This window comes from Odocoileus virginianus, chromosome 23, assembly GCF_023699985.2.
Source record: "Odocoileus virginianus isolate 20LAN1187 ecotype Illinois chromosome 23, Ovbor_1.2, whole genome shotgun sequence".
NCBI lineage: Eukaryota > Metazoa > Chordata > Mammalia > Artiodactyla > Cervidae > Odocoileus > Odocoileus virginianus.
The window spans coordinates 2,647,413-2,665,663 of NC_069696.1; the positions used below are offsets into that span (position 1 = coordinate 2,647,413).

Here is an 18,251-nt window from a genome sequence, read left to right on the forward strand (position 1 = left end):
GTGCCTGAGAGGCAAGGTGGATGGCCCGGGGACAGACGCTGCTCATCACTATGTCCCGGGGAGCAGGACGTCCGCAGGGCACGCTGCGGGCTCTCGTCTTCCTCGGCGTCCTAGTGGGCATGGTGGTGCCCTCTCCCGCGGGCACCCGAGCCAACGGCACGCTGCTAGCCTCGAGGGGCTGGGGCACCCTGCTGTCCAGGTCTCGGGCTGGGCTGGCCGGAGAGATCGCCGGTGTGAACTGGGAGAGCGGCTACCTGGTGGGAATCAAGCGGCAGCGGAGACTGTACTGCAACGTGGGCATCGGCTTCCACCTTCAGGTGCCCCCCGACGGCCGGATCAGCGGGACTCACGAGGAGAACCCCTACAGTGAGTGCTAGCCGCAGCCAGTTGGGGAAGCCGGGGGCTGGGACCCCAGCAGGTCTCTTGTGCCTGGCTGTGATGAAGGGTGGAGGGGGCTTCTCCACTTGGGTGCCCACTAGCTGAGCCACCTCCCCCAACTCACTTTGCTTCTGCAGGATGCATAGGCAGAGGCCTGAACATCCTCTCCCATCAGCCCAAGGAGCCCCTGCGACATTAATTCATTCAGCATTTCAGGCGCAGCCATGGCCTTGTAGGACCACCGGGAACCCCCACCCAGGGGGAGCCACAAAATGAGGGTGGAGAGAACTGGCAAGGATGCTTAAACCAGATTAGACCTGAGCTGCTTTTTATTTCGCTTCCCTCTTTGAGAGGAAAGGCAAGTCGTTTGCAAAATTTCCAGCTGCAGCTTGTCCTTCTTTCTAGTTCATCTTGCCCCCACCCCCCATGCCTGCCTTACAAGTTGGTGGGTTGCTGTCTAGATGGGCTCTCCCCAGGAGGGGATGGGGCTGGAGGATCCAGGGCAGCCGTCAGACTCTGTGTGGCTGCAGTGTTTGCAAAATTAGATGGGCTGAGATGTGTTGAAATGCGAGGAGATATTTTAAACAAAGCTAATCAGAATTCACTTTTTTTAATCCATGTCAAGGACCTCATGTGATTAAGCCCAGACTCGAAGCTACCCTTAAGTAGATGCCCAGGTGGCCACTGGGATTTCTAACTCCAATGTCAGAACTTCCCCCTTGCAAAACTCGATTGTTAACAGTTCAGTAGAATGGACCAGCCTGGCAACTCAGCTCCTAAAGTGAGATCAGGGTGGAGGCTATGAAGACCTGACTTTCTAGAAGCAGGAGGGTGGGCCTAGATGCCCTTGGAGGGGGTCACTTTTAGGTTGACATCCCACTCTGCTTTGCACAATCCTGGGGTAACATAGCCCGCATCTCTTTGGCAGGCCTGCTGGAGATTTCCACGGTGGAGCGAGGCGTGGTGAGCCTCTTTGGGGTGAAGAGCGCCCTCTTTGTCGCCATGAACAGTAAAGGAAAATTATACGCCACGGTGAGTCCATCAGGCCAGGGGAAACTTCAGGCTGCACAAGGCCTGCCTGTGTGCTCAGTCGCTCAGTTGTGTCTGCCAGGCTCCTCCGTACTTGGGATTCTCCAGGCTGGAGTGGGTTGCCATTTCCTCCTCCAGGGGATCTTCCCAATTTGGGGATCGAACCCACGCCTCCTGCATTGGCAGGTGAACTCTTTACCACTGGGTCACCCAGGAAGCCCCTGCATGAGGCATGAAGAGTGTGCAATTGAAGAAAATAGTGCAAACTCTTGAGCAGAGATGTGCATATTTATCTAGAATGAGGAGGGGGCTGTGGGAGGAGCCGGTGCAAGTGAGGTGCTTGCAGCTCTGGGCTGGATCATGTTTCTCCTGATCCCACCCGTCGGAGCCTTGTAGCAAGAAAGGAGCCATAGCTCAGAGAGTCATAGGGTCCAAGGGAAGCCGGAGCTCTGCATAAAGCTGCTCTCCAAGCTTACGGTCAGGCCCTGAGCCAGAGAGGCCCAGAGAAGCAGGCCCGTGTTTCAGCCTAGACATGCTTCTCCCAGGAGCCACCCTCCAGCCACGAGCACAGCTCGGGGAGAAGAAATGAAGCTCTTTTCCTCACCCTTATCCGTGTGTGGACATCTCACTTTAAGGTTTTAAGCCCTCTGACCTCTGATCCCAGGTGCCAGAGAACCATGCCCCCCATTGTACCCCCTTGGCTGGCACCAGACCCCACCTCTGCCTTCTCCCATCACCCATCACCACTGGTGGGGGCAATGCTAGCACTTGGGTTAACCTCCCCAACTTCCACGATTCCCCACATCTCTGCTCTCTCTGACCCCTTCCTTCCTGGGGCTCCCAGCCCATAATTTTGGCATATTCCAAAACGTGGATGGGGAAAGCATTCCTATGAAGGCAGAGACACTGGGAGTTCTCAGACCGAAATAAGAAGGCTAAAAAGGAAGATCTGTGAGCCACGGTCGAGGAATAGCAGAGTGACTATTTCTGGGGAGGGTGTGGAGGGCCGTTCTACCCCTGCATGGGGACAGATGGGAGCAGGAAGTGAACGCAGAGGCTCTGGGACCCGGGGCCAGCATCCAGAGAGGCTGTCCCAACACAGCAGGGCTGTGAAATACCCAAAGGGGGAGCCCAGGTAGTCTTGGCCTGTGATCTGCAGCGCTAACACCTCTCTGTCTGGGTTGGTTTGTGTGGAGACAAGGCATGCATCAGAATCAGTGAGCCTCTGAGGACAAGGGGCTGGAGGGCATGTAGTCAGAGCTGGAACCACATCCTAGTCTATACCACGAGAGGAGGCGCTACTGCTGGGGGCCTACTGGCATCACCTGCAGAGCCCAGAGGCAGGTCTGCACACAGACCTGGGGTCCCACCTGCAAGTTGAGGATGAAGATCAGATGCATCTCTCGGGGCTGCTGGGGAATAGTGCTTAGAGAGCATCCCCAGGGCTCCTGACAAATAGTAGGTGCTCAATACAGGGGAGTCATTTATGTTGTCTCAACACTGCCACAGGCTCTGCCCTCCTCCTTCCTAGAGATGAGTCTCATGGGAGGACCCCCTGCATTCACACCACCTTGGGAACTTGTCACAGGCCAGATTTCTGGAGACCCTCCTTAGAGATGCTCAGTCATTAGGGCTGCTTCGGGGAGCCTGCATATGTTTGTTTTTATTCTTCAAGTTTCCCAGGTATTTTTGAGGTGCAAGCAGGTTTAGGGGCCACCAGGCTACATGGGCTTTGCAGGGCAGGGAATCCACGCTGGCCGAGGGTCACACCAGTGCTGAGGGCTGCCGGGAGATGAAACTGGTCTGCAACGGGGATCCTCAGATGTCCTTTTCACTGCTCTCTGCTTGTGTGATGGAGAGAGCAGGAGGCCCCCGGAGCCAGCAGGGCTTCGATGGAGCTAGTGCCCCGCCCGGTATAGCGGATGGTCCCCGACAGCCCCTTCCCAGCCACCTGCGTGTTGCCTGGATCCCACTGGTTGCTGGGCCAGGAATGGGGGCCGTTGGCTCTGAGCTTCTCTGCAAAGTGAATCTTTTCAAAGGAAGTACAGATTACATCAACCCTTATCTCTGCCACCTTCATTAACAAGATACTTAGTATTTCTTTCTCCTTATCCTGAAAGAAATTTGTGAGGTGGGGGAAGGGCACAAACAGAGGATCAGTGTGTCCACGTCCCACCTGAAACCTGGGGTCCCCATAGGAGAAGCCAGGAAGGCCGGGACCAGCAGGACCGCTGGGAGTGGACAGAGCATTCCGGGACCACAAGAAGGGGGAGACTCTGAAGCGTAGGCTGACCCCTGATGTTCCAGACACCCCTGACCCCTCACTCCTCAGCAGATGACTTCAAAGAGGGTCCACAGGACTCACTGCAGCGCCAGAGTCCCGGAAAAGGGGGGCCTTCCCTGGGAGGAGCCCTGCCCACCATCTACACCTCCACCTCCTCCCCTCATATACCTCCCAGGGGTATCTGCCCAAGGGCACCTTCTTGGAGGGGAGATCGTCCTCCCCGGAGTCCCAAGCCCACCACCAGATGCTCCTGAACCCCCTCTCCCCAGCCTGCAGTGCCCCCCAGGGGCCGTTATCACAGTCTGAATAAACTACTGCCGCTGATCCCGGAGCCAGGAAGACTCCTGATGGATGGCGATTTCATTCACACCATTTCCCTTTAAGCTCCTGGAGCTGTCTCCCTTCCCTGCATGCTCAGCTGCTACTGTGCTCCCTGAGTGGGGTTTCTTCCGGGGGCTGGGGACCCCTGCTGGGGGCACAGACAGAGGGAGGGGCAGGGGGCAAGGTAGGAAAGTGAGTAACAGTGTTAGTCGCTAGGTCATGTCAGACTCCTTTGCGACCCCATGGACTGTAGCCCACCAGGCTCCTCTGTCCATGGGATTCTCCAGGCAAGAATACTGGGATGGGTTGCCATTCCCTTCTCCAGGGGATCTTCCCAACCCGAGGATTGAACCCACATCTCCTGCATTGCAGGCAGATTCTTTACAGGGAAATCCATGGTAAGAAAATAAGCATCAATAAAACCCACCTAGAGAGTGGGCTCCCACAGGCTTCCTCCCTTGGAAGGAGGGGTGCAGAGCCTGTGGCAGTGTTTAGACAATATAAACAGCTCCCCCATATTGAGCACCTACTGTTCGCCAGGTGCCCTGGGGATGCTTTCTGGGCAGTACCCCCAGCACAGCTAGGAGGCATGTCTGATTGTCATCCCCATTTTGAAGATGGGACCCTGGGTCTCTGAGGCCTCAGGTGAATCAGGTTTGTGTGCAGACCTGCCTCCACGGGTGATGCCCTAGGCCTGAAACAGAAACACACGAGGTATGTAGACTGATGCCCAGGTTTCCACTCCTAGCCTCCAGTCACTATCTTACTTCCTACAAAGTCACAAACCATCTCTGAGCCCAGACCTCTGCTCCCTCTGATGGGGACGGAGGCAGGAATCAGTGAGTTCCCATAGCCTTGATCTTTTTAAAATTAAAAAAGAAAAAAACAAATCAAAGATCTCCACCTGACATGGTACTGTTAGAATCCTTTAGCTGAGAAAAGTACATAGTGACGAAAATCTACTAGGAATTCAGTTATGCTTCTCAGTGACTTTGGTTTTACTCAGTATAACTGTGTCTCCATCCTTTTCATCAATGGCATCATGACAACGGGGGAAGCACAGCATTTGTTTCATCCACAGAGGCCGTCAGTTATTACCTGGGGCCTTAACCTGCAGGGAGGGGAGGATCAGGTCTTTCTCTTGCCCTTGGCTGCTTCTCACGGCTAGCGGGAGATGGAGTCTGAGCGTATGGGGCGAAGAGTCGCTGGTGCTAACAGTAGGTGGAAGGGTCAGAGATGGGACCCCAGAGCTGGGGGCAGCTTGTGCTGCAGCCAGGGGCCTGGGGAGCCCTGCAGACAGTCTCCCAAATGGCTTTGTCTGCAGCCTGCCTGCTACCAGGGCAATGCCGGAATGAGGAGTTAGAAGCACGACAGCCCCGGTGGAGGCATCTTCAAACGCTTCTCAGTTGCCGATGCAATTGTGTGTTAGGGACGGGGATTAGAAAGGACAGGCGTCTTCAGAGCCAGGAGGTGCTGTTTCTCCATTTCAGCTAGGGACCGAGAAAGCAGCAGCTGGGCTCCAGGAGGAGAGGGTCTTGGGACAAAGAGTTCTCTGGGTTTTTTCTCACCTCCACCTCCTTATCTATGCAACCCCCTCCCCAACTCCCATGCCCATAGACAACCAGGAGGAAAGGGGGCAAATGACCCCCGGCAGCCCTAGAAGAAAGAACTTTAAAGACATGGAGACACTTCCATCAGTCCGGTGGCCTACTGAACAAAGACCAGAGTCTGGGATGGCTGTCTGGTCCACCTCAGACTCTGAGGGGCATTTCCGCCAGAGGTAACTCACGCCAAGACCCTGTATGTCCCCTGTGTGTCCCACCCGCCCCTGCAAAACGCCCCTCTCCACTGCCAGAGCTAAATGCTTTAGAGCTCAGGTCCTCAGAAGTCTGATTAGACCTACGTGGAATTTAAGGCATTGTCACGCTGGGGCTTGGGGCCTGGCAGGCCCCAGCAATGTGATCCGGGGGAATTATTTTCATTTGTTCAAGTAATAATATACGGTAGCTGCTTTTCTTAACACGGCGTTCGCTTGGCTTTTCTCACCAGAGCTGAGGAGCCAACATTCCTGAGCCATGAGACTCGGCTCAGGGACACAGACGGTGAGATGGAGCGAGGGGTTGGTCCCGATGCCAGCCTGAGCATCCGTGGGGCCATGGAGCATTGGGCTGGAGGGAAGGGTTCAGGGCCACGGTCTCAGCCTCCTGCCCTCGGCCACGTGGCCACCTGAACACCAGGGATGGAGCAGAGAGGGGCTCAGAGAAGAAGGGGCCAGGGAGAGGCAGAGAAGCTTTCAAAGCAACTTCATCCATGTCTCTTCTCACTTTGGATTTGCACAGAATTCTGGGGAAGACTTCAGAGAGTAAAGAATCTGCCTGCAATGTGGGAAACCTGGGTTCGATCCCTGGGTCAGGAAGCTGCCCTGGAGAAGGGAATGGCAACCCACTCCAGTATTCTTGCCTGGAGAATCCCACGGACAGAGGAGCCTGGAGGGCTACAGTCCATGGGGTCGCAAAGAGTCGGACATAACTGAGCAACTAACACAACCTGGGGAAGGCTAGGGACATAAGGTGGGCTGGAGGAGAGAAACAGAGGTCGGAAATTTTCTGGAAAGTTGGGGGTGGAAGTTGAATAATCAATATCTGACGAGCAGAGACCAAAGCACAATGTATAACACCACCATCATGCACATTTAGACAAATATGTTTTAGAAGATCTAGACCTTAGCAAAAGCTAGATTCTTCTATTGGATCAGGGCAAATGCTCTGAATTTCTGGCTCCAATCTGGCTCAATTCCTCTCTCTTCCTGTCCTGTCCCCCGAGACCTCTGCCCCAAGATCTGATTCCCTCTCTAGAATTTGCAAAGAAAGTGAAGTTGCTCAGTCGTGTCCGACTCTTTGCGACCCCATGGACTGTAGCCCAGTAGGCTCCTCCATCCATGGAATTTTCTAGGCAAGGGTACTGGGTGGGCTGCCATTTCCTTCTCCAGGGGAGCTTCCCGATACAGAGATCGAACCCAGGTCTCCCTCATTGCGGGTAAAGGCTTTACCGTCTGAGCCACAAGGGAATCAGAGTTTGCAAACCTCTCATGAAACCTCTCCCTTGACCACAGTTTAGATCAGAAATGAATTCTCCTGGAAACTGGCGGGCGGGATGCTCTCCAGGGTCATAAAAAGTTACAACCGATTGGTGGGTGAACAGGGGGCTGGACAAGACTAGAGGGAGAGCACAGACCAGTCTCTGATACAAAGCTTCTCTCAGTCCATTTTCTGGACCATCTTCCATCCTCAATTCCCTCCCCATTTTCACTAATACACTAATACGACGAGGTAATATCAATACATGAACATGGTTTAAGGGGAGGAAGGTGCAGAAGAATACATCATGGAAATGAAGTCTCACTCTCACTGTTTTTTGTTTTTGGGGGGCGGTTTTTTGGCCATGCCATGCAGCATACAGGATCTTAATTCCCTGACCAGGGATCGAACCCATGCCCCCTGCATTGGGAGCTCAGAGTCCTAACCACTGGACCACCAGGGAAGTTCCTCCCTTTCACTGTTGTCTCAAAGACCCAGACTCTCCCCAGGACATCACTGTCACTAGGCCTCGTGTGCCAACCATCCTAGGAAGAACCAGCATCCCTATGTGTGTGCTTATGTTGGCATCATATTTAAAAATCACACAAACAGGAGCGAACGACCCACACTGTTTGAATCTTGCTTCTTCACTGAACAGTATGCCTTAGGGGCCATCTCAAAGCAGTGCACAGAGGGGTTCTGGTTTTTTTATGACTGAGAGCGTTCTCTGTGTGGCTGTCCCATCCCTGAGCTCAGCACCGCCCGTCTGATAGACCCTGAGGTTGTTTTCAGTCTCTCACTGTTATAAATGATACCGCAGTGCGTGCGTGACTTTTAGACACAAGTGGGAATGAGCCTATAAGATAAATTCCTAGAAGTGGAAATGCTCATCGAAACTGTAGTTATTATTTTATTCTGATAAATGCTGTAAATCTTCTCTTGACAGAAGTTATAACAATACACACACCAACACTTCCACTGGGAACTCCTAGTCCCCACGCGCTCACCAATGAAAGTCTCTGATCCAACACAGTTCTGTGTGCAACCCGACAATTAAAAACGTGATCACACACTTGCGGTTTCTGTTTCCTTTGGGGCTTCCCTGGTGGCTCAGATGGTAAAGAATCTGCCTGCAATGCGGGAGACCCAGGTTCCCAGGCTGGGAAGATCCCCTGGGGAAGGGAATGGCTACCCACTCCAGTATTCTGGCCTGGAGATTTCCATGGACAGAGGAGCCTGGCGGATTACAGTCCACAGGGTCACAAAGAGTTGGACAAGACTGAGCCACTAACACTTTCACTTTTTTTCCTGTTAGGCATATTTTCTTATGTTTAAATGCCACTTGTATTTCCTTTTCTGTGAACTGTCGTCTATAAATATTCATTTTTCAGTCTGTTCATGGTTCTGAATATAGTAACAAAATTCAATCTATTGCAAACTATATTATAAAGTATAATGCATTGTAAATATTTTTTGTTCAGTTTGCTATTTACATCCTTATTTTCTTTAAGGTGATTTTTTTTCCAGGCAGAAGTCTAATTTATTCCTCTTGGGTTTTATAATGGCCTCTAGTTTTTTGTGTCCTGCTTAGAAAGAGCTTTCTGACTTTTTTTTTTTTTTAAGATTCTCTTCTCTCTTTTTTTCTTTTGTTTTTGGTCCTGCCTGCATGGCTTGTGGTACCTCAGTTTCCAGACTGGGGATTGAACCTGGGCCTTGGCAGTGAAAGCACCACTAGGCCACCAGGGAACTCTCCTTAAATTTCTCTTTTTAGCATTTAAATATTTGTTCTTTGGAATTTATTTTAGAGTTAGGAATAAAATCATACATCAACTTTTATTATTATTCCATTATTACTATTATATAGTATCCAGTTCTTCCAACACCATGTTTTCTCCAGTGATTGGAATTGCCACTTTTATTTTATATTTGTGTTATGTTCATATTTGGATTTACTTCTGGATCGTATTCTGTTTGTTGAGCTGCACCAGTCTGTTAATTCATGCAGCATTATTTCTGCTTAACTTTGACCATTGATCCCGAATTCACTTTTCCCTGGAGCTTTGCCCATGGACACCTTAGGTGTTGTGGTTACCCCAAACCCCCATGTCCCGAAAGGCCCCAGGAGTGCAGGGCCAGAGCCGGGTCAGCTCTGTGCCCGCCTCCCCCAGGCTCACCCTCTACCACCACTCAGGCAGTAAATGCAGGGCTTAGAAGCTAAGCTGTCCTACAACCCACCGCAACTTTTTTAACCTTTATTTTTGGGCGCTCTGGGTCTTGGTTGCTGCAGGGACATGTCTCTAGATGTGGAGAGCGGGGTCTGCTCTTCGTTGTGGTTCTAGGGCTTCTCATTGCAGGGGCTTCTCTTGTTTGGGAGCACGGGCTCTAGGGTGCGCAGGCTTCGGTTGCTGCCACTCCCAGACTCTAGAACACAGGCTTATAGTTGTGGCGCCCAGGCTCAGTTGCTCCAAGGTACATGGAATCTCTCCAGACCAGGGATGTCTGGAAAACCTATGTCCCTTACATTAGCAGGTAGATTCTTAGCCACTAGACCACCAGAGAAGCCCCCACAGCAAGTTTTATGGGAATGATGATCCCAGGTAAGACAAAGCTTTTAGTGCTTTTACTTTCAACTAATCTATGAATCAGAGGAGAATCATTGTGGCAATACCAATTATTTTTTACTCTGCTGTGTGCCAAGTATTATACCAAGGTCTCTCCATGCATTATTTCAGTGAATGCTCCCTCCAATTCTATGACACAATTATCCTCACAGCTCCCATTTTACAGATGAGGAAGCTGTGATTTAGGAGGTGAACTAATTGCCAAGTTCACATAGGTAAATAAGAGGTGAATCATCATATACGCTTCGCCTACTTTGATTAGCTTCTTTTTCCTACTTTGGGACATTCCTTTCTTCATTCTGTAAATATTTTTGCATACCCATAGCAAGAAAGATAAAAACTTGTGAAAAACAGAACTCCCTGGTGCGATATTCAGAAGCCAGTTGACATGGCTGGTGCAGACTTGCAGGGTCATCGCGAGGAAATGAATATCACGGGAAGGTGCCTTGTCAACAGTAACCTAGGGGTGTGAGAGGGAAAGAGGGGAGGCCTTCATTCAGTGAGGGGGTGGCAAGGGGATGGGTGAGTGGTACCCAGTGTATTACCTAGATGATGCCCATTGTCCCTCACTGGCTCTCGCTGCATCCAAGAGCTATCCCTTTGTGGGCATCCGTGAGCCTCTCTTAGAGCACCATTCATCCAGTGTCACCTGCGCAAAAGGACACAGTCCTTGTCTCAGGGACCTGGGAGTCCCCTGGGATGGTGCATTGTTTTCAATGCTCTCAAACTGGTCCACTTGGAGCCCCGAGGAGCCAGCTCATCACCCTTCTTCATCAGAGAAAGAGGCTCTCGTTCACCCTACGCCGGCAGGGTGAGGCCAGGCGCTCGTAGTACGATTCCTCTTGAGAAGGTCAGACGACACCCCTGGCACAGCCGCTCAGCCATTGAGTGGGTTTTTTATAGCCGATGGCCTCAGTCGGCAGGAAGGAGTCAGGTATTATGCTCAGCTCTGCCTCTGTTTCATTCTGCATTTCTCTAAAGACCAGATCCCAGGCTTTCTGGCCCCTCAAGGGAGTGACCTCCACCCGAAGCCCAGAAATCTCCCCAGCTGGGGGCAGTGACATGGGTGGCTCTGAATGGAGGGCCATCTCTTCTAGGAATAAAGGAGGACTTGGGTGATTTATTGGGGCTGAACTTGTCGACGTGTGGCAGGAAGCCTGGCCCTCAGTTTCTGAACAGGTGGTCCTCACACGACTCGCTCCAGAGGGGGCCTTTCATCACCAGCCCCAGACTCCATGGCACCACAGGTCACAGAGGGAACCAGGTTCTGTTCCCCATAAAGTCTCTGCTCATCACCATCTCATTCCTGCCTTTCTCTGGAGAACAGTGGATTCCGAGGGGGCACCAGGGCTTCCCAGGTGACTCAGTGGCAAAGAACCCACCTGCCAATGCGGGAGACATAATAAGACACAGGTTCAATCCCCGGGCCAGGAAGATCCCCTGGAGGAGGAAACGGAAACCCACTCCTGTATTCTTGCCTGCAGAATCCCATGGACAGAGGAACCTGGTGGGCTACAGTCCATGGGTTCGCTGAGTCGGACATGACTGAACACACACACATAGGTGACACCAGGCACCTCTGGCCTCAAAATCAAAGCCAAGGATGGGCCTTTTAAGGGGCAGCACACTCGGGCCTTAACCTGGGAAAGATGGGATGAGGGATCCAACTGGAGAGAGAATTACTATAATAACCAGACACAGGTGTGCTGGGAAGGCCTTAGAAAGTCGACCGTCTCAACCTCCGCTCACCTGCCCCTCCTCATGGTCACCCAGCACGTGGCGTGCAGAGAAGGGATACAGGTCTGGAGGGGAGACGGCTGCCCCAAGGTCACAGAAGTGAAGCCACTGATCAAACCCCAGTTCTCAGTCCTGCTCCACTAGGTCCTCTCCCAGGGGACTCGAGAAGACAGCTTCTATCCCTTCCTGGTGCTGTCTCTGAACGTAATAAATTATCATCCAGGCGTTTAACAGACTAAGTGCCCACGACTGGCAGTCCGGAGCACCCTTGCTCTCCACGTGACACAGGCTGTCCACCCACATCCCTGGGCCTGAGTTTTCTCATCATGAAGTGGGGGAAGGTGAAGAGGGGCCCACGAGAGCTCCGAAGGCCCCCCTGTTTTCAGCTTCCAGGCTTCCGCTCACCCAGGATGGCTCAGAGCTCCCAGCGGTCATCCGATTCGGGGAGGCAAGGGGCCCAATGTCTGCTGGGCTTCATTCATCACTGATGCTCTGCCGTTTGTCCGTTTCCTCCACAGCCCAGCTTCCAAGAAGAGTGTAAGTTCAGAGAGACCCTCCTGCCCAACAACTACAACGCCTACGAGTCGGACCTGTACCGAGGCGCCTACATCGCACTGAGCAAATACGGACGGGTGAAGCGGGGAAGCAAGGTGTCCCCCACCATGACTGTCACGCACTTCCTCCCTAGGATATGAGGACCCTGGAGGAAGGCTCACAGGTGGAAAGCAATGTCTTTTCTGTTGGAATTTTGCACAAGTGGACAGTGCCCCCTCCCCCTATGTCTCCTGAGTCGAGCTCCTTCTCTGCTTGGGAGAGGGGGAGATCTGAGCTGGTACCCAGAGCCACCGGACCCCATGGCGTGTGACCCACCCGAGGGAGGGGTTGCAGACGGGCTCCTAGAATGGCAATGGATCGATCCCACGCTCTGACCTCGACTGAGGAGAGAAAGTCCAGAGACACTCATGGAAGAGGACCCTGGGCGCTGGAAAAGGAGGGGAGGAAGTGTGTGTACTGATGTATGTCCAGACATCTCAGTCTGTACGTACAGACATCTCAGTCTATATCATCAGAGCCGATGCTGGGCATCTCTGAACAGGCTTTTTCCTCCAGGCATCACTGGAATCTGCCTGCAAGAATGTCACCTGTCAGCCCAGCAGGATCAATGCGTGCTCCCGTTCTGCCTCTTTCCAATCACCTTCCCTCTCAGAGGCTGCTGACCGTGTGGGTTGCCCCGGGGCGGGGGCAGGGGCAGGGAGCAGCTGTCCTCTAAAGTGCAGAGAGGCAGGGTGACAGGGCGTGAGATTTAGCTGCAGACCAGAAAGAGTGAGCGAGCACTCGAGGCATCCCGGGTGTGAGGGCTCTGGGAACCCTGGGACACATTGTCAATGAAGCTGGGGGAGACAATGTCCCCTTTTTTTTGGAGGAGAGGGTCGGAGCAGCGTGTGAGGCAACTGGGAGAAAACTGGCTAGAAGCAGCGGAATGGACGGGGCGTCCTAGAGAGAGCCTTTCTGCCCAGAGGACTCAAGTGCTGCGCGCGGCTCCAAGAACAAGCTGGGGCCAGGCTGCCTGCCCGTAACTTTTCCTCACATTGAACCGGGTCTTATTTTAACCTCAGATGACAAGGATCCTAATAATGGCAACCTCTTTGGCGAGCATCTAGGGGTACAAAATAGGTCACGAAGGAAGTAGAGAGGTTTCGGACTTCAGATGCTAATTCCTCTCCAATAACATCCAGGAAACTCACCCAAGTTCTCATCTGACACTCTCACTTCCTTCTCGGCCGGCCTCCCCCGCACACACACTGGTGCCTGGATGCAGCAGAATTGGGCACCGTGACGTCCAGAGTTTGCCCCCCTGATCCCCTATAGTAGGAGGAGAGTGATAATCCGGGGAAATGGAGCAGCCCAAGCTGAAGCGGCTCCTTGCTGCCACAATGCCTTCTTGCCTCCCGGCCTTTGAGAGTATTTAAAGCAGAGGTGCCCCAAGCAACTATAAATGTTGTCTGCCTGGAGCCTTCGGATGCCTGAGCCGTTGGGACGTTCCTAAATCTGAAACCAGAGAGACCCGTGTCGGAGCGCACATATTTTCGGTGGACGTGGACAGGCGGGTTACAAAATGAGCTGACACCCTCTGGGACGCTCAGAGGCCCCGGCCAGCAAGACCAGTCCTTTCTCTGCTGCAAATATCCTCGCCTTTGACACAGCTCTCTATTTGCAGATGCGTCCAGCTATAGATAGAGCCAGGATGAGCTGAAGGCAGGGGCTCGCGATTCAAGGGAGAGACACCCTGCTGGTCACCTCCTCTGCCCGGCACATATCAGGGCAGACAGGTGCTGGAGGAGGGACAAGAGGCTGCACCAAAGTGGGCGAAGATGCAACAGACAGTGAGATTCAAGTGGGCGAAGATGCAACAGACAGCTCAGGATGAGAGAGGGTGCAGCCAAGTCTTGAGTGGAACCTGGATGGAGCTGGGGTCTTGGTCAAGCAGAAAGGGAAAACATCGGTCCATCTTGACTGTTTGGAATATTTCAAGTGTAGGTCTGCTTGGAGGCAGGGGACAAAACAGATTGTTCTTCAGGAGGTCTTGTCCTGAGCAACTGGTCTGTTTAACAGGGTACGTCGAAAACCAATGCACTCAGAACCTGAGCTGTGGGTCAGCTTCTAATAGGATGCAGTGGGCGTGTAGGGGTCTGGGTGGGGATGGATGGACCGTGATCTGGAGAAGAGAAGGAAGTCACTGGTCTCAAAATATTGGTTCCCTTCTCCCCCAGGTGCTGAGCTCTCTTGACAGGAGAAGGCTCTTCTAAGGAGAGTCATGAGGCCTCAGATGGTTAGATCTTTCCGGCAGTCCCCTAGAGGCTTATAAAAGTGCCCAAATCCTGACCAGGAGTTTCCCCAAATGTCCACTCCGATCTCTGATGCTGGGAGGGAGGATGAGAAGCTCTGAAATGCCCGGGACCGGGCAGGCTTGATGCCCATTGCTCCAGCGTAACACATTTTCTGACATCCCTATAGGCAGCTGGGCATCTGTTCTCACTGGTACTGGGGCCCAATGTGTACTAGTGTTTCAGTGCTTTGAAGATCACCGCTGATGTACGGCTGAATCACTGACTCTTCAACATCTTTCCCATCCAGAGGAATTCTCCTAGGGCTTTCCCTCTGACCTGTGAGCAACTGAGGCTTAGGGAAAAGTCAAACCCCATCCTCAGACACGGGATCGGGGCGGGAACAGAGTGAGGTCTGCACAGATGTGCCGAGTTCTCTCCTTGCTCATCCCCAACTGAGGCCCGTGCTCAGCTGTCAGCCCCATTGGATCCAAAAGTCTGCAAGGAGGTGGCAGAAGCAGGGGAACAGGGGTGAGCCCCACCTTCCCGCCAGGCATGCACTAAGAATGTCTTGGGTCCTCCCTCCCCCAGATCCTGAGCTGTGACCCCAGTTCATGCAGTTTTTGTAGCTAAATGGTCTCTGTTCCATCCCAAAACATCTCCAGGAGCTCCAGACAAAGGCGGGGCCCCAGGAGCCCAGAGACTGCCTTATTACCCCTTCAAGAACAAATGATGCAGATGAGAGCAGCAAGGTGCACCCCCTGAAGGTGGCTTCTCAGCTGGGATGACTGAGCTCAGGACAAAGAAGGGGGTCCAGGCCCGTGAAGAATCTACCCTCTCCTCGGGCAGCCATGGGTAGACCGCAGAGGAAACCAGAAAACGCCCTGCTTGTTACTGTAGGTCACTCCCAGGCTCCTGACCCCTCCCTCCCCACTTCCCAATGGAAAAGCAGCGTACAACTTTGGGATGGACCCTCCATCATTGTTCTCCTCTATACCCTCCCCTCCGCCCCCACGTCCCACCACGCCTCCAATGCACACCCCAGGCCCCTGGCCAGGGCTGTTCTGGGGCTTAAGAAAGAGGGGAGGTTCTCCTGTCCTCTGCTCCCGGTGACGAACTTCTCTCCTTCAGACACATCGCTTTCTCCCCAGGCCCGGACTTCTCTCCCAGGTCCATCCTATCCGGAAGCAGGTGCGACGCTCTGGCCCAGGCTGGCTCCGCCCCTCTCTCATCCTGGATCTCTTCCTCATCATCCAGGATCTCGTCCTGGACCCTTCCTCCTCCTAAGAGAGCCCTGGGGGAGGGAGGAAATGCACGAGGTCGGGAGCTGTCAGTCTCCTTCCCCCCAGAGTTGGACGTCCATCGCCTTTGCCCACGCCGGGCCACAGCTGCTGGTACAAACCAAACACCGTCACTGGCCTCTGGGACGAGCTCTCTGCCCTCCCTTTCCTTTTGGCCCCTTTTCATGTGGACACAAGCTAGATCGCTCCTACCTCTTTCTGTCCCAGTGCTTTCCCCCCAGAACTCTGGGTCCATCACCACCAAGGAGGTGTTCTCTGCCACCTACCCCTCCCGTACCTGCGAAGTGGGTCGCTAGTATTTCTACCCTCTCCTTTCAGCAAGAACCCAACCATTCATTGTGCTACCTCCCAGGAAAACTCCAACGGTAGGAAAGTTAGGGTCAGGGCCAGAAGAATAGATGGAAATACTGAAATCGGTGCTTGCCCCAGAACTGGTGCATGCTCTTCCCTGGACAGGAGGCAGGAGTGACTGTGCCCACAGCCTCCTGAATCTGGTCCACCCTGCAGACAGCTCACACAGACCCGTGTGTGGATGCCCCACTGAATGGCAGATCCCAGCACCCACACTGCTGGGTCCTCACGTGGGTTCTCCTTCCTATTAATATAAATCAATCAGTACCTCAGGCTACATCCCAGGGCAGAGCCTGGGTTTAGCAGGTAGGAAAATGCAGAATTTGTTCAGTCATGTGCTTGTAAAATGTGATGCTTCTATTTTTTTTTTAATATGTATGTGCTATGCACAAACCATATCGTGTTCCAGCAAAAAGGAAAAGGTCTTTTTATACGTTCCTCTAAACTGTTTGACTCCACCCCTCCTATTAAAACCGACAACAAATCTCTGGGCTGTGGTTGATTCTTCTCTGGATTCTTTTTCTCCTCTCAAGGAGGGAGGCAAATTGGAAAAAGCAGGAGTGCATGGTGCTGTGAAATTTTTAAGGCCAGAAGCAATCACATGGGTTGCTTCATCCATTCTGCATTTTACAGAAAGGGAAATACAGCGAAGGAGGGAGAAGGACAATACCGTTGGCCCTGGTGGAGCAGAGAGCTTCCCTGGTGGCTCAGTGGTAAAGAATCCGCCTGCAATTCAGGAGACCCAGGTTCGATCCCTGGGCCAGGAAGATCCCCTGGAGGGGGAAATGGCAACCCACTCCAATATTCTTGCCTGGGAAATCCCATGGACAGAGGAGCCTGGCAGGCTACAGTCCTGGGGACGCAAAGACCTGGACACGACTGAGCATGTGTTCACACATAGTGGACCAGGAGCCTGGTTATGTACACTTCTGGGGCCGTCAATCACATTCGTTACTCACCCACAGATTCGCCCATCCAGGATTATTAATAGTTTGGGGGCACCTGTCTCTGGGCTGCCCTGGGCTAGATTTGGGGGCAGGCATGTGAGTGAACAAGTCAGAAACAGTTCCCCAGCCTCTCATGGACTTGCATTAAAAATATAAAAATCACCCGTGAATGTATTAAAGTGTAGATTCCGAGCCACACTCCCAGCATCTGGGCCTGGGTGGGTCCAGGAGTCTACCCAGGCAACCCCAACATTGCAGAGCCCTGGTCTAGAAGGATGACTGAACTCGTAGAACATTTGGGCCAAGAGAGACTTCATAAATCATTTTTAAAAATCTTTTCATGGATTAAAAGAAGAAGAAGGCTTAGGGAGTCTAAGTTTCTTACCCAAGATCCCCCAGCCAGATGAGACCCCTTCTCTCCTTTCTGGGCACTGTCCCCCACCAGCATCAGCCCTCTACCCCACCCCTCACTCCTGCATGCACACTCCACCCTCTCTGCCTTCTCCACAGGCCCTGGGGGCGGGGGGGATGGCAGTGTGTTTTCAGCTGAGCAGTGATGGGTTCTGAATAAACCTGCACACTCTTGGATGAGGGCTTCCCTGGTGGCTCAAATGGAAAAGAATCCACCCACAGGGCAGGAGACCTGGGTTCACCCCTGAGTAGGGAAGATCCCCTGGAGAAGGGAATGGCAACCCACTGCAGTGTTCTTGCCTGGAGAATCCCATGGACAGAGGAGCCTGGCGGGCTACCGTCCATGGGTTGCAAAAGAGTCGGACACGACTGAGCGGCGGACACTTCCACTTTCACTTTCAGCTGGAAGAGCCTCCTGGTCCCGTGTCCTCTTTATCTCACTCTTGTGTTTATCTGTGCAGTTAACATCTCTGCGCTCCTACTGTGTGCCCAGATACCACACTGGCCCCAGCAACATTGCTGTGATCAGTGATCTGCGGGCTCATATACTAGCAAGGAAGACAGACATTAAAGGAATAATTCAGCACTTAGTGATTAAGAGGCATGAATGAGAAAGTCCAGGGGTCCCACAGGGGCACAGATTATGGTCCTGGGTGGATAAGGGGACCCATCCCAGTGACAGCTGAGCTGTGAGGGGTGTCAGTCAGATTTCAGGTGAGTGAGTGGGTGGGTGGGGTCAGGGGAGGATGGATACTCTGGGGGAGGGAGGCTGAGGCAGGTGTTCGAAGGGCCAGGTGGGGCTCAGGGAAGAGTCAGACACAACTGGGTGACTGAGCATGCTCACAACATAGGCAGTAATCTCCACTGCAGACGACGAGGACCTTAGGCAATTTCTAAAGACATCTTTGACCTTCACAAGTAGGGGTGTGGGGTTTTATTGCATCGAGTGGGTAGAGACCAGGGCTGATA

At 53.0% G+C, this 18,251-nt stretch overlaps 1 protein-coding gene across 1 annotated transcript; it reads left to right on the top strand.

Moving 5' to 3' along the window:
- Positions 1 to 20: 20 nt before the first annotated feature.
- Positions 21 to 16,389, top strand: FGF6 (fibroblast growth factor 6). The gene is made up of 3 exons (XM_020869809.2): positions 21 to 366; positions 1,307 to 1,410; positions 11,966 to 16,389. Exons 1-3 carry the CDS (start codon positions 21 to 23, stop codon positions 12,140 to 12,142), a joined length of 627 nt encoding a protein of 208 aa, XP_020725468.1. The 3' UTR covers positions 12,143 to 16,389.
- The last annotated feature ends 1,862 nt before the right edge of the window (positions 16,390 to 18,251 follow it).